Source organism: Euleptes europaea, chromosome 1, assembly GCF_029931775.1.
Source record: "Euleptes europaea isolate rEulEur1 chromosome 1, rEulEur1.hap1, whole genome shotgun sequence".
In the NCBI taxonomy this organism is placed as follows: Eukaryota; Metazoa; Chordata; class Lepidosauria; order Squamata; family Sphaerodactylidae; genus Euleptes; species Euleptes europaea.
This window is the reverse complement of record NC_079312.1, coordinates 142,122,664-142,142,541: the sequence shown is the minus strand read 5'-3', so window position 1 is coordinate 142,142,541 and position 19,878 is coordinate 142,122,664. Positions and strand designations below refer to the sequence as shown.

The following is a 19,878-nucleotide window of genomic DNA, read 5'->3' as shown; positions in this document are numbered from 1 at the left end:
TGAAACATCTCTGTAGTGTTTCAGTTAACTGAACTTTCTCAGGTCCCAAACAAACTATTCAAATCAGGGTCCTGTGCAGCTGCTGTGGTCCTTTAAAAATGACCAGACAATCCATTCACAGATCTCCCGGTATCGCATCTATTTTGGCCCTCAGTCTCAAATCAAATAATGCATTATTAGCCTCATGGAAAGCTATTGCCATATACCTGTGGAAGAGAACCCCTTTCTTTAGAAAACCGAGGTGGAAAACTGAGAATAGAATAGGATGTGCATGGTGATTGCAGGTTGCTAACTGTTTGTGTATCATGGGGATATGAATGATTAGATGGGCCCAGATTGCCTTTATTAAGAGGTTTGTTACAGGTAACCAGCTTCATTATTGGCAGTTCTGTTGTTTTAGATTATGAGACAGCACAAAAATGGGAACTTTGATGACTTTGGGTACTTTCAGCCAAAGGTTATTTTAGTAAAAAAATATAAACCTTGGCAGCCATGTCTAAAAATTAAAAAATTGAGTCATTAAATAAAAATACCCACTTCCTAAATCCCCTTTTAATAAGGTCACTCCTTGCTTTTTTCCAAATGACAGAAACTGCTGTGTGGCTCATTAAAACTCAAGCCAAATTAATTATTGCTGTTGATTTCTTTCCCCATGCTTGAGACCCAGTTATTGGAATGGAAGGATAGTTTCCTCCCCACTGAGAAAATGTAATGTGTGTGTGTAAAGTGCCGTCAAGTCACAGCCAATTTATGGCGACCCCTTTTTGGGGTTTTCATGGCAAGTGGTTTGCCAGTGCCTTCCTCTGCACAGCAACCCTGATATTCCTTGGTGGTCTCCCATCCAAATACTAACCAGGGCTGACCCTGCTTAGCTTCTGAGATCTGACGAGATCAGGCTAGCCTGGGCCATCCAGGTCAGGGTGAGAAAATGTAATAGAGTACTTTTATTTGAACATGTTCCTAAGGAACTCAGTAGATCTCTTTGCAGCCTCTGTACAGTCACAGAGTGACCTATGCTCTGGCCTAGGCAGACCATTTTGACCACATGAAGCTACCTTATACTGAATCAGACCCTAGGACCATCAAAGTCAGCATTGTCTCCTCAAACCAGCAGCAGCTGTCTAGGGTCTCAGGTAGAGGTTGTCACGGCTCGGGTCATTAAGGGGTCTACACTCTTAGAATGTATCACTTACTGAGAAGTGAAGTTATCTTATTCAGCGAGACCTCACAGACAGGAGTCAATGATAATTCCTACTACTGTAGGCTTTCTATCGAAGTGTGCCAGAAAATTTATAAACTTACTTTAAATAACATTTATTTCACATAAAAAATATATATACATGTGAATATTTACACACTCTCAAAACATGTCATAAAATACATTATGATATACGCAAGCAGTTTCAAACAATCTTTATAAGCACTTTCTATGTTTCATAATATTTCTCTCTATGAGAGCTTAAACCTTTCAACTTGTATCTCTAGATTCATTTAGAACAGCATCTTGTAAAAACATGGTTAGTGTATGATCATTACAGAATCCCTATCAAAGTATGATTAATATAATGGGAGGGAAGATATGATTAGTAAAAACGTCTTAAAATCATTTCAGGTATCATAGCAATATTTTAGGACAAAAGACATGCTTTTATTTTGCCATGTCATTTGTAAATCATCTTAACTTCATGGGAACTGAAGGAAATAAAAGCCTCCTGAGAATTCACTAATATCTCCTGTACCATCTTGTGACCTTCTTCCATAGTTTGGTAGCATTAGTTTGGTACAATGTTTGGAAGCTTGATTAGACCATATGTGTACTCTCCATAACCATATACTGGAAGTAGCTTTATTATAATAGGTAATGTTGCTTTTAAAGGGATGGGGATCATGCTGTGTGCTTTCTGACTTTATGATTATTGGCTGTCTATGTTTTATATTACATTTGCCACCTTGTTTCTTTTTTCAACAAGTTATTGATTTCCTCATAGGAGATAATGGGCCGTGGTCTGAGAAGTGCGAGTTTGCAGGAAGTGTTGGTCCATACACTGGGATGTGGCAAAAAAAAAGAGGTAACTAATTGCCAACATTACTCATTTAATTAAGACCTATAATGGATTTTTTTTGGTAATACTGATAGCAAGGAAGCAATTTCTGTAAACCTTCTTTTTCAAAGTCATGCAAAAATCTGAACAAACATTTTGGACCTACTCTCTTACAGTGCTGACCTCTTCCTCCTTCAGTGTGATGGAACAATTTGACCTGGGGATATATGCTGTGTTTAGATTAGCATACCCATGGCTGGTTTCCAGTCCTCATAATTTAGCAGCATCTCTGCATCAGTCAGGGTCATTAGATATTGAGTTCTCTCCAGAACCTACCAGAAATAAAAATTACACTCTTTGAAATATCTGAAAATATTTAAACTCCAGATACATATTATTAAGACCAATCAAAATATCCCAACACATTGTGCAAGCCTTTGGGGTTCTCCAGACAGTGGGGTGAGGAAAGAAAAACATATATTTCAGGTTGTGGTGTTAGGGCCTCTTTGTTTGCATCCTGTGCAGGATATTTGGGTGACTTAAATGGGCACAGGGTGTCACTAGCAGATTGCTGGGAAGGAGAAGCAGCAGCAAAATGGAAGCCATTCCACTTAAAATATAACAACCAACAATTGATCAAAGTCCCATTAAAAGACTGAGAACAACAGAAAAATGTAGCAGTCCTTACATTAACTATACTGGAGAATAATTTTAGTTGGTCTGTTAAGTAAAGAATCATAAGCCAAATTGGGGTATTATTACCTAGTGTAGTTTCACAGACTTTTTCCTTCAAGCGAAATGCCCCTTTCTTCAGCAGCTAAATTCTCAAAGCAGAGCAAAGAAGTAGGTAGCCATGTTGGTCCCAAAAACAAAATCTGTGTAATACCTTTTATTAAGATCATGCAAAATAAAATAAAAAACACATTGCGCAAGCTTTTGAGTCCTGGAGGACTTTGAGTTCTAAAGAACATGACTTGTGCAATAGGCTATTTTGGGTGAACTTAATAAAAGGGTATTGTTTTTGGATTTTGCTCTGGACCTAACCCAGCTACCTGTTTTTAAGCTATTCAAAGAAAGATTAAATATCTTCAAGTGTGAGCAAGTGTCTTCTGCATACAGTGCACAATCCGGACTATCTTGTAATAGACTGCAAAGTCCTAGACATTTTCAGGAGGAAAAAAAAAGTTTAATCCAAAATCTTGAATTGTTTCTATAGCTTTTGAGGAAATAGTCACAGTGTAAACTGTCCTGGGGATCTTTATATATGAGGCTGATCCCTGAGTTTTTAAACTTGCACGCATTATGTTGAACGATTGCCTTAGGCATAAACTTCAAAAGAAGAAAGATCCTGTATTCTTTTGCTGGCAGCAGTGGTCACCTGAGTTTTAGGATCAATGCCACTACACTTTCAACCCAAGTCCTTGCCTGTAACTGTAATAGCTATATTATCAGAATCAACTTGCATGTAATCTTAGGAGTTCTCATTCTGAAGGAAAGTGGCCTCTCATTTTAGGGGTTATCTTTTAATGAAGTGGTTCCACATGTTTAGAGGGAGAGAGAAAGTGAGATCTGCAAATATACTTGTCATCAGTTAGTGGAATGATGGAGTTAATGGTTCTCTCCTTCTCCCACATGCTAGAGACACAATTTTAAAGTGATCTGATTTCTGTTTAGTGTCATAGCTCAGTGTTAGTGGTTGTATGTGATCTCTCTCTCTCTCTCAATGCTGTGGTGGAAAATGCCATCAAGTCATCTGACTTATGGTGACTCTCAAGAATTTTCAAGGCAAGAAACATTCAGAGGTGGTTTGCCATTGCCTGCCTCTATGTCCCAACCCTGAACTTCCTTGGGGGTCTCCCATCCCAATGCTAACCAGGGCCTACGAGAGCGACTACCCTGGGCTATCTAGGTCAGGCTTCTCAATGCTATTGTGCTCCACATCTCTAGATGATCTCCCCCAGGGGTTTCATGTAGATGTTTTTAAGAGACTTTTTGTACAATACATTATGGAATATGGATTGCAGAGACTTTCTGTACAATATGTATTTCACATCTCTTTCATTACAAAGAGGACTCAGAGGGGACCTGTAATGATTTCTCTCTTTCAGCTCAGCTAAAAGGGCATTAGGTTGGATTATTTGAACCCATGAAGCTGCCTTATACTGAATCATATTGTTGCTGTGTCTAGCACACCATCTATTCTGTTTGGCAGCAGCTTTTGAAGGACTCTGACAGAGAAAGGTCTTTCCCAACACCTCCTACCTGAAATCCTTTAACTAGAGATGCCAGAATTGAACCATATATTCTGCTTACAGATTGTTTGCTGTACCAGTCTCTGTTTATGCTGAGGCAGGCAGAAGCCTGCAGCGTAAAGCACTTCTTTCCTACTTCTGCTGTTATTACGCTTGGTGAATATGTGTGTGTTTCATATTTCCCATTTGCTTGTGGGGAATAGAAGCAGCAGCCATTGCCACATCTGTTTCCTGACAGCTTCCAAATATAGAAAGGAATGGCACGATAAAAAGCTGCTACAAAACTCTGTGTCAGAACTTATTGCCTTTTTGTTCATAACCCTCAGAGCCATTTTTCATCATAAATTACAAATGGAGTTCCCACTATCAGTTATTGTTCGAGTTTGGTTTGGAAGGTTTTATTCTCAGCTAGTCCATAACAGATAGAGGACTTTGTTTGTGGCCTTGTAGAACTGTGTTGTGTCCTGCAGGGCCCTGGTCTCGTTGGAGAGAGAGTTCCACCAGGCCAGGGACCACCAGCAAGTTGGTGTTTGCAGAGCGTAACACTCTCTGGGGGGCATACTGGGAGAGACAGTCCCACAGATATGATGGTCCCAGACCATTTAGGGCTATGAAGGTAAAACCAGCACCTTGAACCTGATCCAGTACTCCACCTGGAGCCAGTGCAGTTGTTGGTGCCCTGGCTGAATATGCGCCCTCAGCGGGGTCCCAATCAGGACCTTTGCGGCTGCGTTTTATACCAGCTGGAGTTTCCAGATCAGTCTCGAGGGCAGCCCTATGTAGAGCGAGTTACAGTTATCTAGCCTAGAGTTGACCATTGCATGGATTACCATGGCTCGGGGGTGCAGAGGGAGTTGGGGAGCGATCCCATCGATGGCTTCGGAGAGACGGCCATGCCAGTCCTCCACCAGCTCATCTAAGGAACCGCCAGGGGGAATCGGATCTCACAGAGCGCTCTGGAATCCAGTCGGATCCATGAGCCTCTGCGGACAAGCATAAATCTGCTCGCCGCCCAAACAGGGTGGGGGCAGGACAGCAAGCCAGGCCTTCAAGACAAAGTGGTCTGACCATGGCACTGCTTCTATAGATATCAGGTCCACATCTACACCTAACCCAAAGATTAGATTCAGCATGTGGCCTGCTTGGTGCATCGGGCCTGATACAATCTGGGAGAACCCCAGTGCTGCCATGGAAGACATTAGGTCTGAGACCTGAGAAGATTAGGTGGTGTCAGCATGGATGTTGAAGTTCCCCAAAACTATTTGTCTGGGAAACTCCAAGGCCCAGGCTGCAGCTGCCTTTAACAGGCTCAGCAGGGTACCTGCCGGCGTGTTAAGTGGCCAGTATACCAGTCAGATAACCATGTTTTCCTTGGTGCCCCACACTAGGCCTACACACTCAGTGCTGGGGATCTCTGGGATGGGTAGAGCCTTGAAGGAGAAAGCCTCCTGGGTGAGTTATCACCACCTCTCCCCCCCCCCGGCCCATTGTCAGAGACTGATGGAGGACAGAGAAATGTGGGGGAGCCAGTTCTTTCAGGGTTACTGTTTCACCCTCTCTCACCCAGGTCTCAGTCACACACGCCAGATCAACTCCCTGCGCTGTAAAATAGTCCTGCAGGGTCACTGTTTTACTGGCAATGGACCTGGTATTACACAGTATCAGTGCTGGAGATGGGTTTTGCCTCATCCCCCTACCGTCGTATCTTGGGATGGGACGCAGGTTGGAAGGAGTCCAGGCCAGTCCATATCTCTGATTCTTTCCCTTGTACCACCTACTCCTACCACCATAAGTCCCACGCCTTCCAATCACTGGTATTCCCGACCCACCGTTGGCCTCCCATTTTATCGATGTGTACATTTAATTAGATCAGTTAAGTGGCCCAGGGTATAGGGATGGATCATAGCTCAGCTGAGTGGCCCCATGGTGCTAGCAGCTTAGGCCTGACCAGCAGCAATTTGGGCGGTGTATCAGGCGAGCCTACGCCTGTTGCTGCTGGGTGTAAATGGGTTGACATCACATGGGAAGGAGATAAGTAGCCGCTTTCTGAAAGTGTCAGTGTGGGTTTTAGCACGAGTGAAGGAGTGGAGTGAAGGAGTACAAACTGGCACATGATATAGCATATAGCAGAGCTGAGGTAGCTGTGCTGAGAGTCAGAGTAGAAGGCAGAGCTGCTAGAGCAGTGGTTCTCAACCTTTTTCGAGTCGCGACCCCCTTTTACAATTGCCAAGTAACCTGTGACCCTCGTCACATTGGAAATAAATTTGCATAAATTTGCATAAATGACATTTTCAATAGGATAAAGAAAACACATTTGTTTTCAAATGTATCCATATATATATAATCCATATCCATATATATATAATTACTTTAAATTTTAAAGTTTAAAACAAACAAGCAAACGGTACTACCACCTGTTGCGCAGCGGCTGTGACTGTGTGGCGAGGCAACCTTTCCTGGCACAGAGGAAAGAGTGCCTCTGAGCATGCACTGCGTTCCTTGTCCTCCCCTCTCTCCCCAAAAACTCTTCCAAGCAGGCCGGGGCTCTCGCGAGGAAACCCCCTCTCGTGACTGGGACACTGCTTGTGCACAGAACTGCAGTTATCCCTCAAAGCGGAGTTCCATTTAATCACCTCACGAGAGCAAAGGGCCAGGAAAGAGCCGAGGGCCGCTTATCCCGCTCAGACTTTTCGTGCCTTTTTCTCCCCTCTGCCGGTCACCGCTCCTTCTGCACCTCACCGAACCTGCGCACTCGAGGGGGAAGTCCCAAACTGCACATGCACCTCGACTCTCTCCCCCTTGGCCTTGCCAGAGAGGAACTGATGACTCGGGGCAGAAAAGCGAAGCCACACTACAGACATGCGCACTTGGATTCCAGGCTGAAGCTCCCACCCCACCTGAGTGAGGCTAAAAGTAAAAACAACGTGGCTGTAGCGGCCTCTTCTCCTCCGAGACCTGAACTGGCCGAGCCAGGGGAGCTTCCTCGGCCTCCCACACATCCTGCCATATAAGAGTTAAAGAGGCCTTTACATTGGTATTCTTGTTACCCTTTTTGCCTTCAGTAGACAGTGTTTAGGTCTGCAAGTTTCAGGTTAGATCAGCACACCATGGTCTTTCTAGAGTGAAAGAATTCACTATGAGGGTGATGATGGATGCTTCTGAGCCATTTCCAGTCACCTGCAGGGAGTGCACCATGTTTTCCTCCCTGAGGACAAGATGGACTTCACCCGTCGCAAGTGTAAGTTGATGGGGCTCTTAGAGGACAAGGTTTGGAGCCTGGAGGAAAGGATTGCTACTCTCCATGACATCAAGGAAGGGGAGGATTTTGTTAACAGAAGCCTTGAGGCCCTGCATAGGGAAGGGGGGATGATTCAAAGAGACAACAGTGTGGTTGCCTGCCTTAACAAGACTCCTCAGAGCACCACAGCACGTCCCCAAAGGCGTCGAGCAAGATGGCACTCAGTGCCATTAGAACTCAGGAATCGATTCCAGGCCCTTGCGGTGGCGGCAGAGCAGGAAGCACAAACACAAGGAAGACAGAGGGAAGAGGACAAGGGGACATGAAGAGATGGCACTGGAAGGAAAAGGAAAGTGTTGGTTGTAGGTGACTCCCTGTTAAGGGCTATGGAAATACGTTGCTTAAAGCTACAGGTGCTTTTTCTCATTTTTGAATTTTTTAAACTCCCCAATGTATTTTTTTTTTAGATTTCAGATGTTTCTGCAAACCTGGGCTCCTTTTCATGTTTGTAAAAAGATCTATCTTGCCTGTTCACAGCTCCAGTCACTGGATTTAAGCATCCAAAGATTTGGTGACTTCACTCTTAGAATATAGGATGTACTTTTTCAGTGCTGACCCAAATGTATTTAGAAAGCAAGGGTACCCATCCTGAATTTTACCAGTGAATAAAAAGAGTGTTAAAATGAGATGTGTGCCAGCCATCTGTGAGCTCCTATTTGATGTTATTGCTCCTGAGGAGGTGTCTGCATTCTCTACCTCATGGCTTAGCCTTTTCTTCTGGTATCACTTTGTGGGGGGGAGGTCCTACCCAAATGGTGGTGGAATCTTCACTTCTCTAAGCAGTAGCTTGCAGTGTTTTCACTGCTACTAAGAGGAGTGAGTAAAGCCCAATCCAAGGCAAGCTACTCCTTACTTCCTTCCAACAGCCACAACCCTCAGTCATAGTTGCCCTCACTGTTAAGGGGATGCCAGTGACTTTCCAGAGCGGCAGTTGGATAGAGAACCTGCTGTACTTGCTTATCCATGTAGTCTTGCCTATCTACTAATTATTCTGGGCTTTTATACGTGTGGTTTACTAGTATTTGTAATGCTACTATTGTTTTGTATCTCATGTGCTTTCATTCTTGTTCTTTGACATTTGTAGTTTTTATTCTGATTTTACAGATGGGAGAGCCCTGTGGTGCAGAGTGGTAAGCTTCAGTACTGCAAGTCAAAAGCTCTGCTCACAACCTGAGTTCAATCTCGATGGAAGTCAGTTTCAGGTAGCCGGCTCAAGGTTTACTCAGCCTTCCATCCTTCTAAGGTCGGTAAAATGAGTACCCAGCTTGCTGGGGGTAAAGTGTAGATGACTGGGGAAGGCAATGGCAAACCTCCCCATAAACATAGTCTGCCTAGTTAACGTCGGGATGTGATATCACCGCATGGGTCAGTAATGACCTGGTGCTTGCACAGGGGACTACCTTTACCTTTTTAAATTTGAGCTGAGACAAGGACTTGCCTAAAATCAGGCAAAAATCTGGCTTGTTATCTACTGCATCATGCCAATGCTTTGTAATCTTTTGGAATCGCCAGAAGCCCCCTTGTGCTCAAAAGGCTAAAAATATCCCAAGTTTAGCACTGCATAGCTCTGGCATGGAGCTTTTGCCTGAATAAACAGGAAGTATGGAAGAAATCTATGAGATCAGTAGGTTTGCCGTACTGTTTATGTTTTTTAGTTTGGCACATCTCTCCATCCCCTAATGGATTCCTTGTACTTCTGGAAAAGGACCTGTCCTCCTGGCTCTGAATGATTGCTTTATTTTGTAATCTTGGCTCATAAGAGGGGAAAGATTCTGGCAGACAAGCTTTTGCAAATACCTGTTTTCTGTTTAATTTCACAGATGGCAGCTCAGCCAAGCAAACAACTTGGGAAGGGGGACACCGCGTTCCCACAATAGCCTATTGGGCAGGGAAGATCCCAGCAAATGTGACGAGTCATATGATGTTGAGGTAGAAGAACAAAATTGTTGCTGTTTTGGGCTGTTGTTATGGGATTCTTTTTGTCATCCAGCCAGAAAGGGAGGAGTAGGGCCAAATCCAGAGCTGTGGTAAATGCTGGAAGCAGTTGAACTGTTCCTTCTTGCATCAGACCTGCAGAGAACATGTGTTTCTGGGAGTGGAAGGGCCTGTCATTTCCTAAGAACTTCACAAATCAAGGGCTTGACTCGAGTTAACCAACAATGACTTCTTTCGTTATTCAAAGCTTTATGCAAACCACGACAGCCAGTGTGACAGCTTCAAATAAGGATTTAGACAGCTTTTTGGATAACTCAGTGGTACTCACATGGTGGGTATTCAAAGATGTTATCAACTATGTAACAGCTATGCTTTCTGATACCGTAGCTCTCGGATAACTTTGAGTTTTAAATTGACCAGAAGTAAATATATGGGATGGTTGTTCAGATGAAGGTTTAAAAATGGGTATGTAATTAAGAGAACAATCCTGAAGGGGTGGTAGTTAGGGAGCACCCAGGGATGGCATAGCGGAACAGAAGGAAATAAAAAATAAGTCCCCCCCACAAGCCCTGTGAAACTGCTCTATAGAGTTTCACAGGGCTATGCCATGAGTGTTGCAGGTGCAAGTTCGTGCCTGCAAAAGGGGGCTTTCCCAGCGTTTCAGATTAAGATCACAGGTTTGAATCCACACTTTGTCATTGAAGCTCAATGGGTGACTTCGGGTCGGTCACATACTCTTAGCCTAGCCTGCCACGTAGGGTTGTTGTAAGGATAATATGGAGGAAAGGAGAATGATGTAAGCTGTTTTGTTTGCCCTTTTGCAAGATCTGGCTCTGCAGGAGCTGGGTAAAACTAAAGAAAGAGGGAAACCACAAATAAGTGACCTTGTTAGGAGGCTGCATCCTGGCCATGACTATACCTTGTCCTGGGTGGTCTTGCCTTGCTCCAGCGGTGGCTTGGCTGATGGGTTTAGCAGGATCTGATCAGCAAATGCTTTCTCTCAGCCTCATAGTATACTTTGTAGAAAGGCCAAGACAGTAGTCAGATACAGCTCTTTGCCGTTCTCTACCTTCCCTGTGCCCCTAGTGGCTGCAGCCAGAACTGCATTGGGAGTTATTTATTTTTAAATGCATTTGGTGAATAAAACATGACGCAGTGGCTTCAGGGGCCCTGCGCCTGACTTTTGACACACACGCCCATTCCTCCCTCTTGGTGGCCCTGGACTCAAAAGGCAAAACTGTAACCAAGCATCAGAAAGAGCATTTGTGCATCATAAACAGTGTGTAGAGTGTTGAAGTAATTCATTCACTACATTAAAATATCATGATAAACTATGGTTTATTAACATGGTTCAACCAAACCCTGTTAGTTGTAAAGTTGTGAAAACTAAATGCAGATGGCACCAAAGATGCCAAAACAGGGTTTTTAGCTTTTTTTTATTAATCACAGTGTGTAGTTAGCTGTAGCTTGTTATGATGTCTGAATTTGCTGAGTAGCACTGAATCCGGCAGGTACCTAACAAGCAAAATGGCAATATACAGAGCATGTTGGAAGGTTAGAAGTGGCAAGAAGCAGACAAATGGGGGGTTATGCACAACTTATGTCTGGTGAACTAACTGGTACTTATTGGGATTCCTGAATGAAGCCATTGGAATAAACTATTCTAGACGTTTATTCTCCTCCCAGAGAATGTACAGGAAAGATGTGCCATGAAAAAGGATCCCTGTTTACAGTTGCAAGTAGTGAGGGGGGGAATTAAAACCCATCTTCTGAGCACTTTTGGAATTCTAGCATGCATTTCAGGCTATATTGTGAAGCGGAGAGACTGCACATGTCAGAAGAAGTTGTAGGAGAGTCCAGTCTAGCAAGTTTGAAAGTCAAAAACTTGAAAGTCTTCCCAGAACAACTAGTAATGCTTTGACTGGGAATCTGTGAATTACAGTGCAGTCCTAAACAGAGAAATTTCCCAGGGGCTTATAATGGGAACATTTCTCTGGTGCATCCTGGGGCCTTGGAGACAGTTTCCCATGGTGAGTGGGGTGTCAAAATGCTACATCAGCCCAGAGAACAGCTGGCAGTCAAACCCCACCCCAACAGTTATCTGGGCCGTAATGGAATCTCCCCCTCATTAAAAAGTAAGGCAGTAAAGTAGATCACCCTTAAGACCAAAGGGGAAATTGCACCCATACAGAGTGCCTTGGCAAAGGTCATTGAGCAATGTTCCTTCATAGACGTATTTTTGTGTGTGTCTTACATAAGAGTTCTTGTTTGCTGTATGGCATATCTAAAGAAGGAGCATCATGGTCAAGGCAATGTGGACAGGCCAGAGAAATAATGCTTTTGTTATCATGGTATCACCTAGGATACTTATCACACACTTTCCCTTTTATTTTGTTGAGTGTGTGAAATTTACATAATCTGCAATGTTACAACACTGCATGACGGAAAAACTACATTCAGAGTGAATTTTCCCAAGTAGGCATATTTTTAGTTCATTTATTGAATTTATACCCTACTTTTTGGTCCCCAAAATGATGCACCAGAGGAAGTTTATTACATATAATGAAATACAAATTAAAAAGTTAATTCCTCAGCATAATTTAATCCACTAAAACAATACACTCATAATAAAATTATAGCGAGGAGACTGTTAGCAGATGTCACCTGTCCAGTGGCCCTGCCTTAGGGGAAGGAAACCCAGGAGCTTCTGAGTGAGAGGTAAGGGGGTTAGATCCTTCTCTCTAGCCCTCCTCCTGGAAGTGTAGGAGAGAAGAGCTAGTGCTTCTTCATTGGCGAACTAGCCAGTTATGAAGGTAGCTATGCAAACTGCACATACCCTGCTTGCACTTCTGGCCTCCCAGATAGGAAGTCCCTTCGCCAAGGGTGTGGAGTCAATTCCATTGGCAGCAGTAGCTGCTTCCCAGCCAGCCAGATCCTCCCTTGCCCTCTTGTTGCCACCACTCAGCTGTGCAGCAGACAGTACGCCCTTAAAGCAGGGGTGGGAAACCTTTTTCCTGCCAGGGGCCATTTGCATATTTTAACATACCAGGTGTAGATCTCCCGGCGCGGGGGGGGGGGGCGGTTAGGGTTGCCAGGTCTCCAGCCATCACCCGGAGGTTGGCAAGCCTAGGAGAGGCTACGCAGGAAAAGAAGGAAGGGAAGGGAGGAAAGAAGAGAGAGAAAGGGAGAAAGAAATGGAGGAAGGGAAGGAAGGAAGGAAGGAAGGAAGGAAGGAAGGAAAGAAAGAAAGAAAGAAAGAAAGAAAGAAAGAAAGAAAGAAAGAAAGAAAGAAAGAAAGAAAGGGACGGAGGGACGGAGGGACGGAGGGAGACAGAGAAAGAGACAAAAAGAGGGAGAAAGAAAAGGAGAGTGAAAGAAAAAGAGGAAGAAAAGAGGCTTCACACACACACACACACAGGTGAAGCCTTCCCGGCTTCCCCTTCCCAAGCACACATGCATGCACTCTCCTGGCCGTGCCCTGCTGGGATCAGTGGGGGGAAGCCTTCCCATTTCCCCCCCTCACATGCATGCACGTGCGCGGCCGGGAGCGATTGGAGGGAAGCCTTCCCAGCTTCCTCCCCACGCACGCACGCTCCCGGCCCCGCCCAGCCAAGAGCGATCGGGCAGAAGCGTTCCTGGCTTCCTGCCTGCACGCATGTGCGCGGCCCTTTGGCATCAATGGCGGTGGCTTCCGCGGGAGAGTAAACGGCCTACGGTCTGGAGATTCCCCACCCCTGCCTTAAAGGGTCAAGCTATTGTTGCTTCCTCATGAGATGGCAGCAACCCTTCCTCCACCTCCTGCATCTGCACCCCCCAAAAAAGAGAAAAAGTTTTTTTTTTTAAAAAGCACATAGCTAATCTGTCATGGCATTCCACTCCAAAGAGTTACTGCAATATTTTAAATTTACTTGACTTGTCTGATAGTTAGCACAGAGGTGGCCCAACAGGCCTCCCTTAGGAGGCTGTTCAATGGATAGAGTACCAACAACAAAAAACCAACAGAAAAACATGGTAATTAGTTGCAAGGAATCAGTAGTTCAGTCTTAGGAACTCTAATTAGCTGAGTGGCACCAAAGAGATGCAGTCCTTATGCAACCATTATAGGTGTATAAAGAGCCAGCGTGGTGTAGTGGTTAAGAGCGGTGGTTTGGAGCGGTGGAGTCTGATCTGGAAAACCGGGTTTGATTCGCCATTCCTCCATATGAATGGCAGAGGTTAATCTGGTGAACTGGATTTGTTTCCCCACTCCTGCACATGAAGCCAGCTGGGTGACCTTGGGCAAGTCACACTCTCTCAGCCCCACTTACCTCACAGGGTGTCTGTTGTGGGGAGGGGAAGGGAAAGTGTTTGTAAGCTGGTTTGAGTCTTCCTTAAGTGGTAGAGAAAGTCAGCATATAAAAACCAACTCTTCTTCTTCTTATATCTGGTATTGGGCTTTAGAGTCCTGAACAGATCTTTATTGCCTGTACAGCTGCTGCCCTAATTCCCAGATCACTGTGTTATCCTCTTGACCATAATTGCCAAAAAAGAAGGAAAGAAAAAGAAAGCAAAAAGAATAGAAAATCAATATTTGCAAATTTTATTTTTCATTTCAAAGTTAGATTGAGTACAATTTGAATTTCTTTCAGTGCCTTCCTAAGCAGAGTTGCACCCTTCTAAGTTTATTGACTTCAGTAGATTTGGATTTAACTCTGCTTAGGATGGCACCGTTACAGCAATCCTAACCAGGTGTACTCAGAATGCTACTCAAGCCTATTCAGTGGGGCTTACTCCCAGGAAAGTGTTCTAAAGATTGCATTGCTACTCTCAGAGGTCTATTTTAATCAAGAGATAAATGTGAATGCCAGATTTTGCCCTAGAATGTGCTGCTGTTGAGATAGAGTAGGCCATACTTAAATTTGTCCCTAAGTCCTTCATGGTGAAGTGATTACTGTTTCAGAGACATTGCATCTGTCTGTACTTCTGACCAGTCTCTTATCTCCTGCAGCACTTTAGATATATTCCCTACTGTGGTGTCTCTTGCAAATGCAAGCCTCCCTCCACACAGACGGTTTGATGGTATGGATATATCTGAGGTCCTCTTTGGGCAGTCGAACAAAGGACACGAGGTATGGGATGGACTTTAAATACTTAATTTCAAGGGCAATACCACATGAGTATGGTACCACCTTAAAAACTAACAGAATGTATTTCATCATGAGCTTTTGTGAGTCAGAGCTGGCATCCTCAGATACATCCATAGGCTTGGTTGGAGTAGATGTGAGATTTCCAACCAACAAGAGCAGAGCAGAAAAAAATATCAAATCTAGTGATGTTGTTCTTGAAGGAATAAATTGGCCTTAATTCTACTAATAACGTTTGTTTTCTGAGTGCTGCAATTTTGTTGGTAGTGATGAATTTATTCTTTACTTTCTGGCTTGCTTGCAAATTATGCATTTTGGGTAGAAAATCCAAATGTTACAAAATGGTCTGTTTCTGCTGGATCTGCTGCTGTATTTGCAGTTGAATTCTCAAAACACTATGCACAGGAGCTTTTGCCCACGAAGAAATTCCAGGAGTACCTTATAATCACTTATGCATCCCCAGCGAAAATGAGGAGCTTCTGAACCATGTGTGAGTCCCTCCCCCCTGAAAATGCTGCTTTGCAATTGGCAGTAGTGGTTTTTTTTTTTTTTTATGTTGCCAGCCCTGCTGTGGGATTCTTTCATTTGATCTGAACCAAGTGGCCATTTTCTGCCAAAGCAGAGAAGGATTCGGACAAACCCCTCCCCAACCAATTTGTTTCAGTAGTCTTGCATTCACACAAAAACAAAAAAGGCTTTTGTGCCTATAAGAGGACGTTTATAAGGGGAGGGCAGTAAATTAGCCCAGCTCTGTTCCATCCTGCCACTAACCCATATTTGCTGTGAAACTGACTAAATAAGCAGCCTCATGGGGAGGGCGGCAAATCAGCCTGGCTCTGTTACATCCTGCTGAGAGTTTGTGATTATATCAGTGTTATCTCAACTGTTCGGGCTGAAACTGACCCACAATCACTGTGAAACTGACTAAGCAGCCTCATGGTATCTTTCGCTAGTGCACTCACAAATGGCTTCTAGGGGAGGGAATGGATGAGGGGGACAGGCACATGGGAGGGAGAAGTGAGAATGGGTGTGAGGAGAAAAACCCAAAGTGACAAATATGCACAGGACCGGCTTTTGATTTGGGATCGAGGCAGACTTTAAACTCGGGGTAAAACAGCATCCTGAAAATATGGGGAAAACGTGAGGGAAGCGAGGAGACGTCTGAAGGTCCGAAAATACATGCATAATGAAAACAAAGCCCCAAAGTAGTCGGGGGTGACCACAATGGGAACAACCTGTGCATAAAAGGCCCAACTGCTGCCAAAAGCCCTTTTTAGTCTAGAATGTTTCAGTTTTGTATATCCAAAAGTGACCTGTGCTTTCACTTGTGAATGTGGGGTAGAGGCATGTGAAATAGAGACATTTTAAAAATCATACTTATAGTTTAGCTAATTTTAGCATCACACAGCAACATCAAAGCATACAGATTATCTAGTTTATTATTCATTTCATAGACAAAGGCTTATTTCATCATATGCCTAGCGGAGGCAGGGGAAAGCAGTCTGTGACTGTGTGTGTGGATTATCTCTTCTTGAATTTGAGGTTCAGTGGAGATAAGTAAAGTACGAACATCGGGCCAGAAAGTATTGCACTATCTATACAGTAATTGCTGGCTGCCAGTTCAATTGCAGAAAAGCATTCTGAGACAAAACCATGATTTAAAGCAACTGCTAATCCACTGGGTGGGTGGGTAACTGCCCCAAATCTAGGCTTTTCACCAGTTTAGTATCATGCGGCATTTCAGAACTCATGTGCACGTCAAAGTTTTCCACTATTCAGTATCCAGCACTGGAAAATAGTGGTTCATGCAACTTTGACTGAGAAGCCCATTTAGTTTTCAAAGTGATACTTGCCTCATCCTAGTCTTGATTTGCTAAACCCATCTATAGCAACCTGAGAAACCATGGGGCAGTTGCAGGTGTCATTACTTTTCAACAGCAAAATGAATAATTGGGAAGAATATTTGACAGTTTTCAGCAGAAAGAGTTCAAGATGAACAGAACCAACCACAGGGAAGGCTTTGGAAGATTGAAGGAGTGTGCACCCATTAAACTTTTTTGTGAGGGCATTAGAAGATGGAGTAGCAGCGCATTCCTGAGGCCGCAGGCTCTGGGCATCCCAGCTGCATTGGCGTCCCATGCTGCCTTTTACTGGCTGCAGGAGTCGGACGGCTAAGGAGGGGAGTCACACCCAACATAGGGTGGCCCCGGGAGAAAGGCCGACAGGGACAGGCATACATGCGCTAGGTGTGCAACGAGCCCCAGGTGTGTTCTGTGTGCCTCTGGATGGGAGGGGGCGAAGTATGGGCGGCCAGAGGACACATTGGCTTGTCATGCAAATTAAGGGCCAGCTCCTGGCGGCTGCCCTTTGTTGGGGCTAGCTAGCACGGCAGTGGGGAATCGTTGTTGGGCGGTCTGGCCCCCCCAATCCACCCTGCGCACCCATCAGCCCCACACTCACACCACCCATACAGAGCTCCCCCTGCCCCCCCAGAGATTCCCCCAGCGTCCAGAGGGGGAGCAGGGCGCCCCCGAGGGGGTTGGTGTGGAGCCCTCCCTTGGCAATCTATACCAAAGTGTCATAGGATATACCCAATCAAATACCAATAGTAGTCAAAGGGGGGTCACTGGCAACATTCCTTCTTCACTGTATCAAGCTAGAGGAGTGGATGAGGGTAACTGAACCCCCAGCTAGCAAATATACTATTACAGGTAGTAGAAAGTTGTGGTTGTGGAGGTGACCCTTATAGATTGAATAGATGTAGTATGTGTAGTACAGTCCCCTTGCCCCTGGAGAAGTGGTGCTTCCCTTATGTATCTCAGTCAAAAGTACTGCTAGTAGTCATTGTAGAGCTTGGTCATAGATGCAACCATCTTGACAGTGCTATTAGTAAAATCACTGGACACAGAAAGTCTTAGGCTCGGTTTTTGCTGGAGCCACCAGACCTGCATGCAGTTACTTGGGGACCAAATATTGATTCTGTTTGCTTTGCCTGCCACATGTCAAATCTTGTTCCTATTACTACTGATGGATAATGCCATTATCCAGGCAGCTGTCAAATTCTTGTGCTGGACAGCACTGCCATTTGGTTTTTCCACCAAATTTCTTTTCCCTTTCTAGTTTCCTTTGGTGGTGTATTAAACAAAAAAAGAAGTACATTGATTCAAGCACTTGTAGGTGGCTTCTGTAGACTTTGCTTGCTTTCAGGAATAGGGACAGAATTTAAGCTCACATTCACTTGGTGTCCACCTGGAGAAATGGCCGCTTTGGAAGGTGGACTCTATGGCATTATACCCTATTGAAGTCCCTCCACTCTCCAAACTCCGCCCACTTTAGGCTCCGCCCTGAAAAACTCCAGGTGTTTCCCAACCTGGAGCTGGCAACCCTAATGATTACTGGATGAACCTTGGGAGATTATTCTTTCAGAATGGAGTTCACTGCTTTCTCTTCTCTTCATAACCCCAAGCTGTTCATTTTTGGTCTTTGTGGATATCCCCCAGAACAATTACTGGTTTCCTCCCTTGCCTTTGTCTCAGGGAGCTGGTAAAATTCCCATCTTTGAATAGACAGGGCTTTGAACAAAGTTATTTCCTGTCCCATTTACTACAGACCTCTAAGAAAATAGCACAGTTTAGATGGAAAGCAAGTACTTTGTGTCAGTGAATTCTGTTGTCTTGAGGAACAACTCCTAACGATTATCCTTTCTTCACAATTTAGTTTATTTATAATGTTTCCATTGCAGGCTAGCAAAAAGTCATTTGAACAGTTATCTTATTATTTTAAATCCCCCCAGCGGAGAGATGAGGGTCCAGAGCGTTTGCATGGCGGTCAATGGACTGCGCCAGGTCGAGACCTGGTGTAACTTTTCAGCTGCAAAAGGGGGTGTTCCCCGGCCAAAAGGGCCTTAGGAAGCCTCCTAGCCATGGGAACGCCCCCAGGAACACCCCCACAGCCGCTGCCAGCCGCTTCTGTGCAGCTCGGAGTGAGTGCCTTTTACGCCGGCGCAAAGCCCCTCAGGCCTCCTAAGCATTTCACCACCCAAGCTCAGGAATGGGCTGTAAGACCCCAAGATCCTTTTCATACACACTACTGCTCAGACAAGTCTCCCCCATGCAGAACTTTACATTTATCTGTTTAAATGCATTTTATTGGTTTTAGCCAAATTCTCCAACCTGTCAAGATCATTCTGTATCCTGGCTCTGTCTTCTACCGTATTTGCTACCCCTCCCAATTTAGTATCTCTATTCCTTCATCAAAATCATTTATAAAGATATTTAACAACACATGGTCCAGGACAGATCCCTGAGGCACTCCACTAGTCACTCCTCTCCAAGTGGATGAGGAACCATTAACAAGCACTCTTTGGGTGCAATCTGTCAACCAATTACAGATCCACCTAACAGTAACAGGATCTAAATCACATTTTCCCAATTTGTCAACATGCATATTTTGGGGAACCTTATCAAAAGCCTTACTGAAATCAAGATATGCCTACTACATTCCCAATCCAGCAAGGTAGTAACTTTCTCAAAAAAGGTGAAAAGATTAGTCTGACATGCTGGCTTTTAGTAATCAGATCCATCCTTTCTAAATGCTCAAGGACTGACTGTTTGATGATTTGTTCAAAAGCTTTTTCCTGGTATAGAAGTCAAGCTGATGGGTCGGTAGTTACCCGGATCCTCCTTTTTTCCCCTTCTTGAAGATGGGGACAACATTTGCCTGCCTCCAATCTGGCACCTCACCGGTTCTCCAAGAATTCTCAAAAATAATGGACAGAGGCTCAGAAATTACTTCTTCAAATTCTTTGAGTACCCTTGGATGTAATTCATCTGGCCTGGAGGACTTTGTTTCATTTAAAGAAACTAGGAGTTTGTGCACTACCCCAATGCCAATCCTAGGCTGCAACTCCCTTCCCTCATCATATGTTCTGTTTATGCCATGTTGAGCACCATTTCCCTCACAAGAAAAGACTGAGGAAAAGTAGGAATTGAGGAGTTCTGCCCTCTCTTCATCTCCTGATACAATTTTACTTTCTGGACCCCGCAGTGGGCTTATCATGTCCTTATTCTTACTCTGTACATAAGAAAAGAACCTTTTTTTGTTGTGTTTAGCATCTTTCGCTAGCCTAAGCTCATACTGAGCTTTAGCTTTCCTAACACTCTCCCTACAAGCACTAGCTATTATGGGATTCTACCCAGAATATGTTTAAGTTTGTTAAAATTTGCTTT

The 19,878-nt window shown here is 44.4% G+C and overlaps 1 protein-coding gene across 1 annotated transcript in view; it reads left to right on the top strand.

Moving 5' to 3' along the window:
- ARSG (arylsulfatase G) overlaps positions 1-19,878 on the top strand; it is a 63,478-nt gene that overhangs the window by 36,256 nt on the left and 7,344 nt on the right. The window contains exons 7-9 of the mRNA XM_056848777.1: positions 1,989-2,069; positions 9,413-9,521; positions 14,515-14,635. Coding sequence (XP_056704755.1) covers positions 1,989-2,069; positions 9,413-9,521; positions 14,515-14,635 — 311 coding nt within the window. The remainder of the gene's footprint in view (positions 1-1,988; positions 2,070-9,412; positions 9,522-14,514; positions 14,636-19,878) is intronic.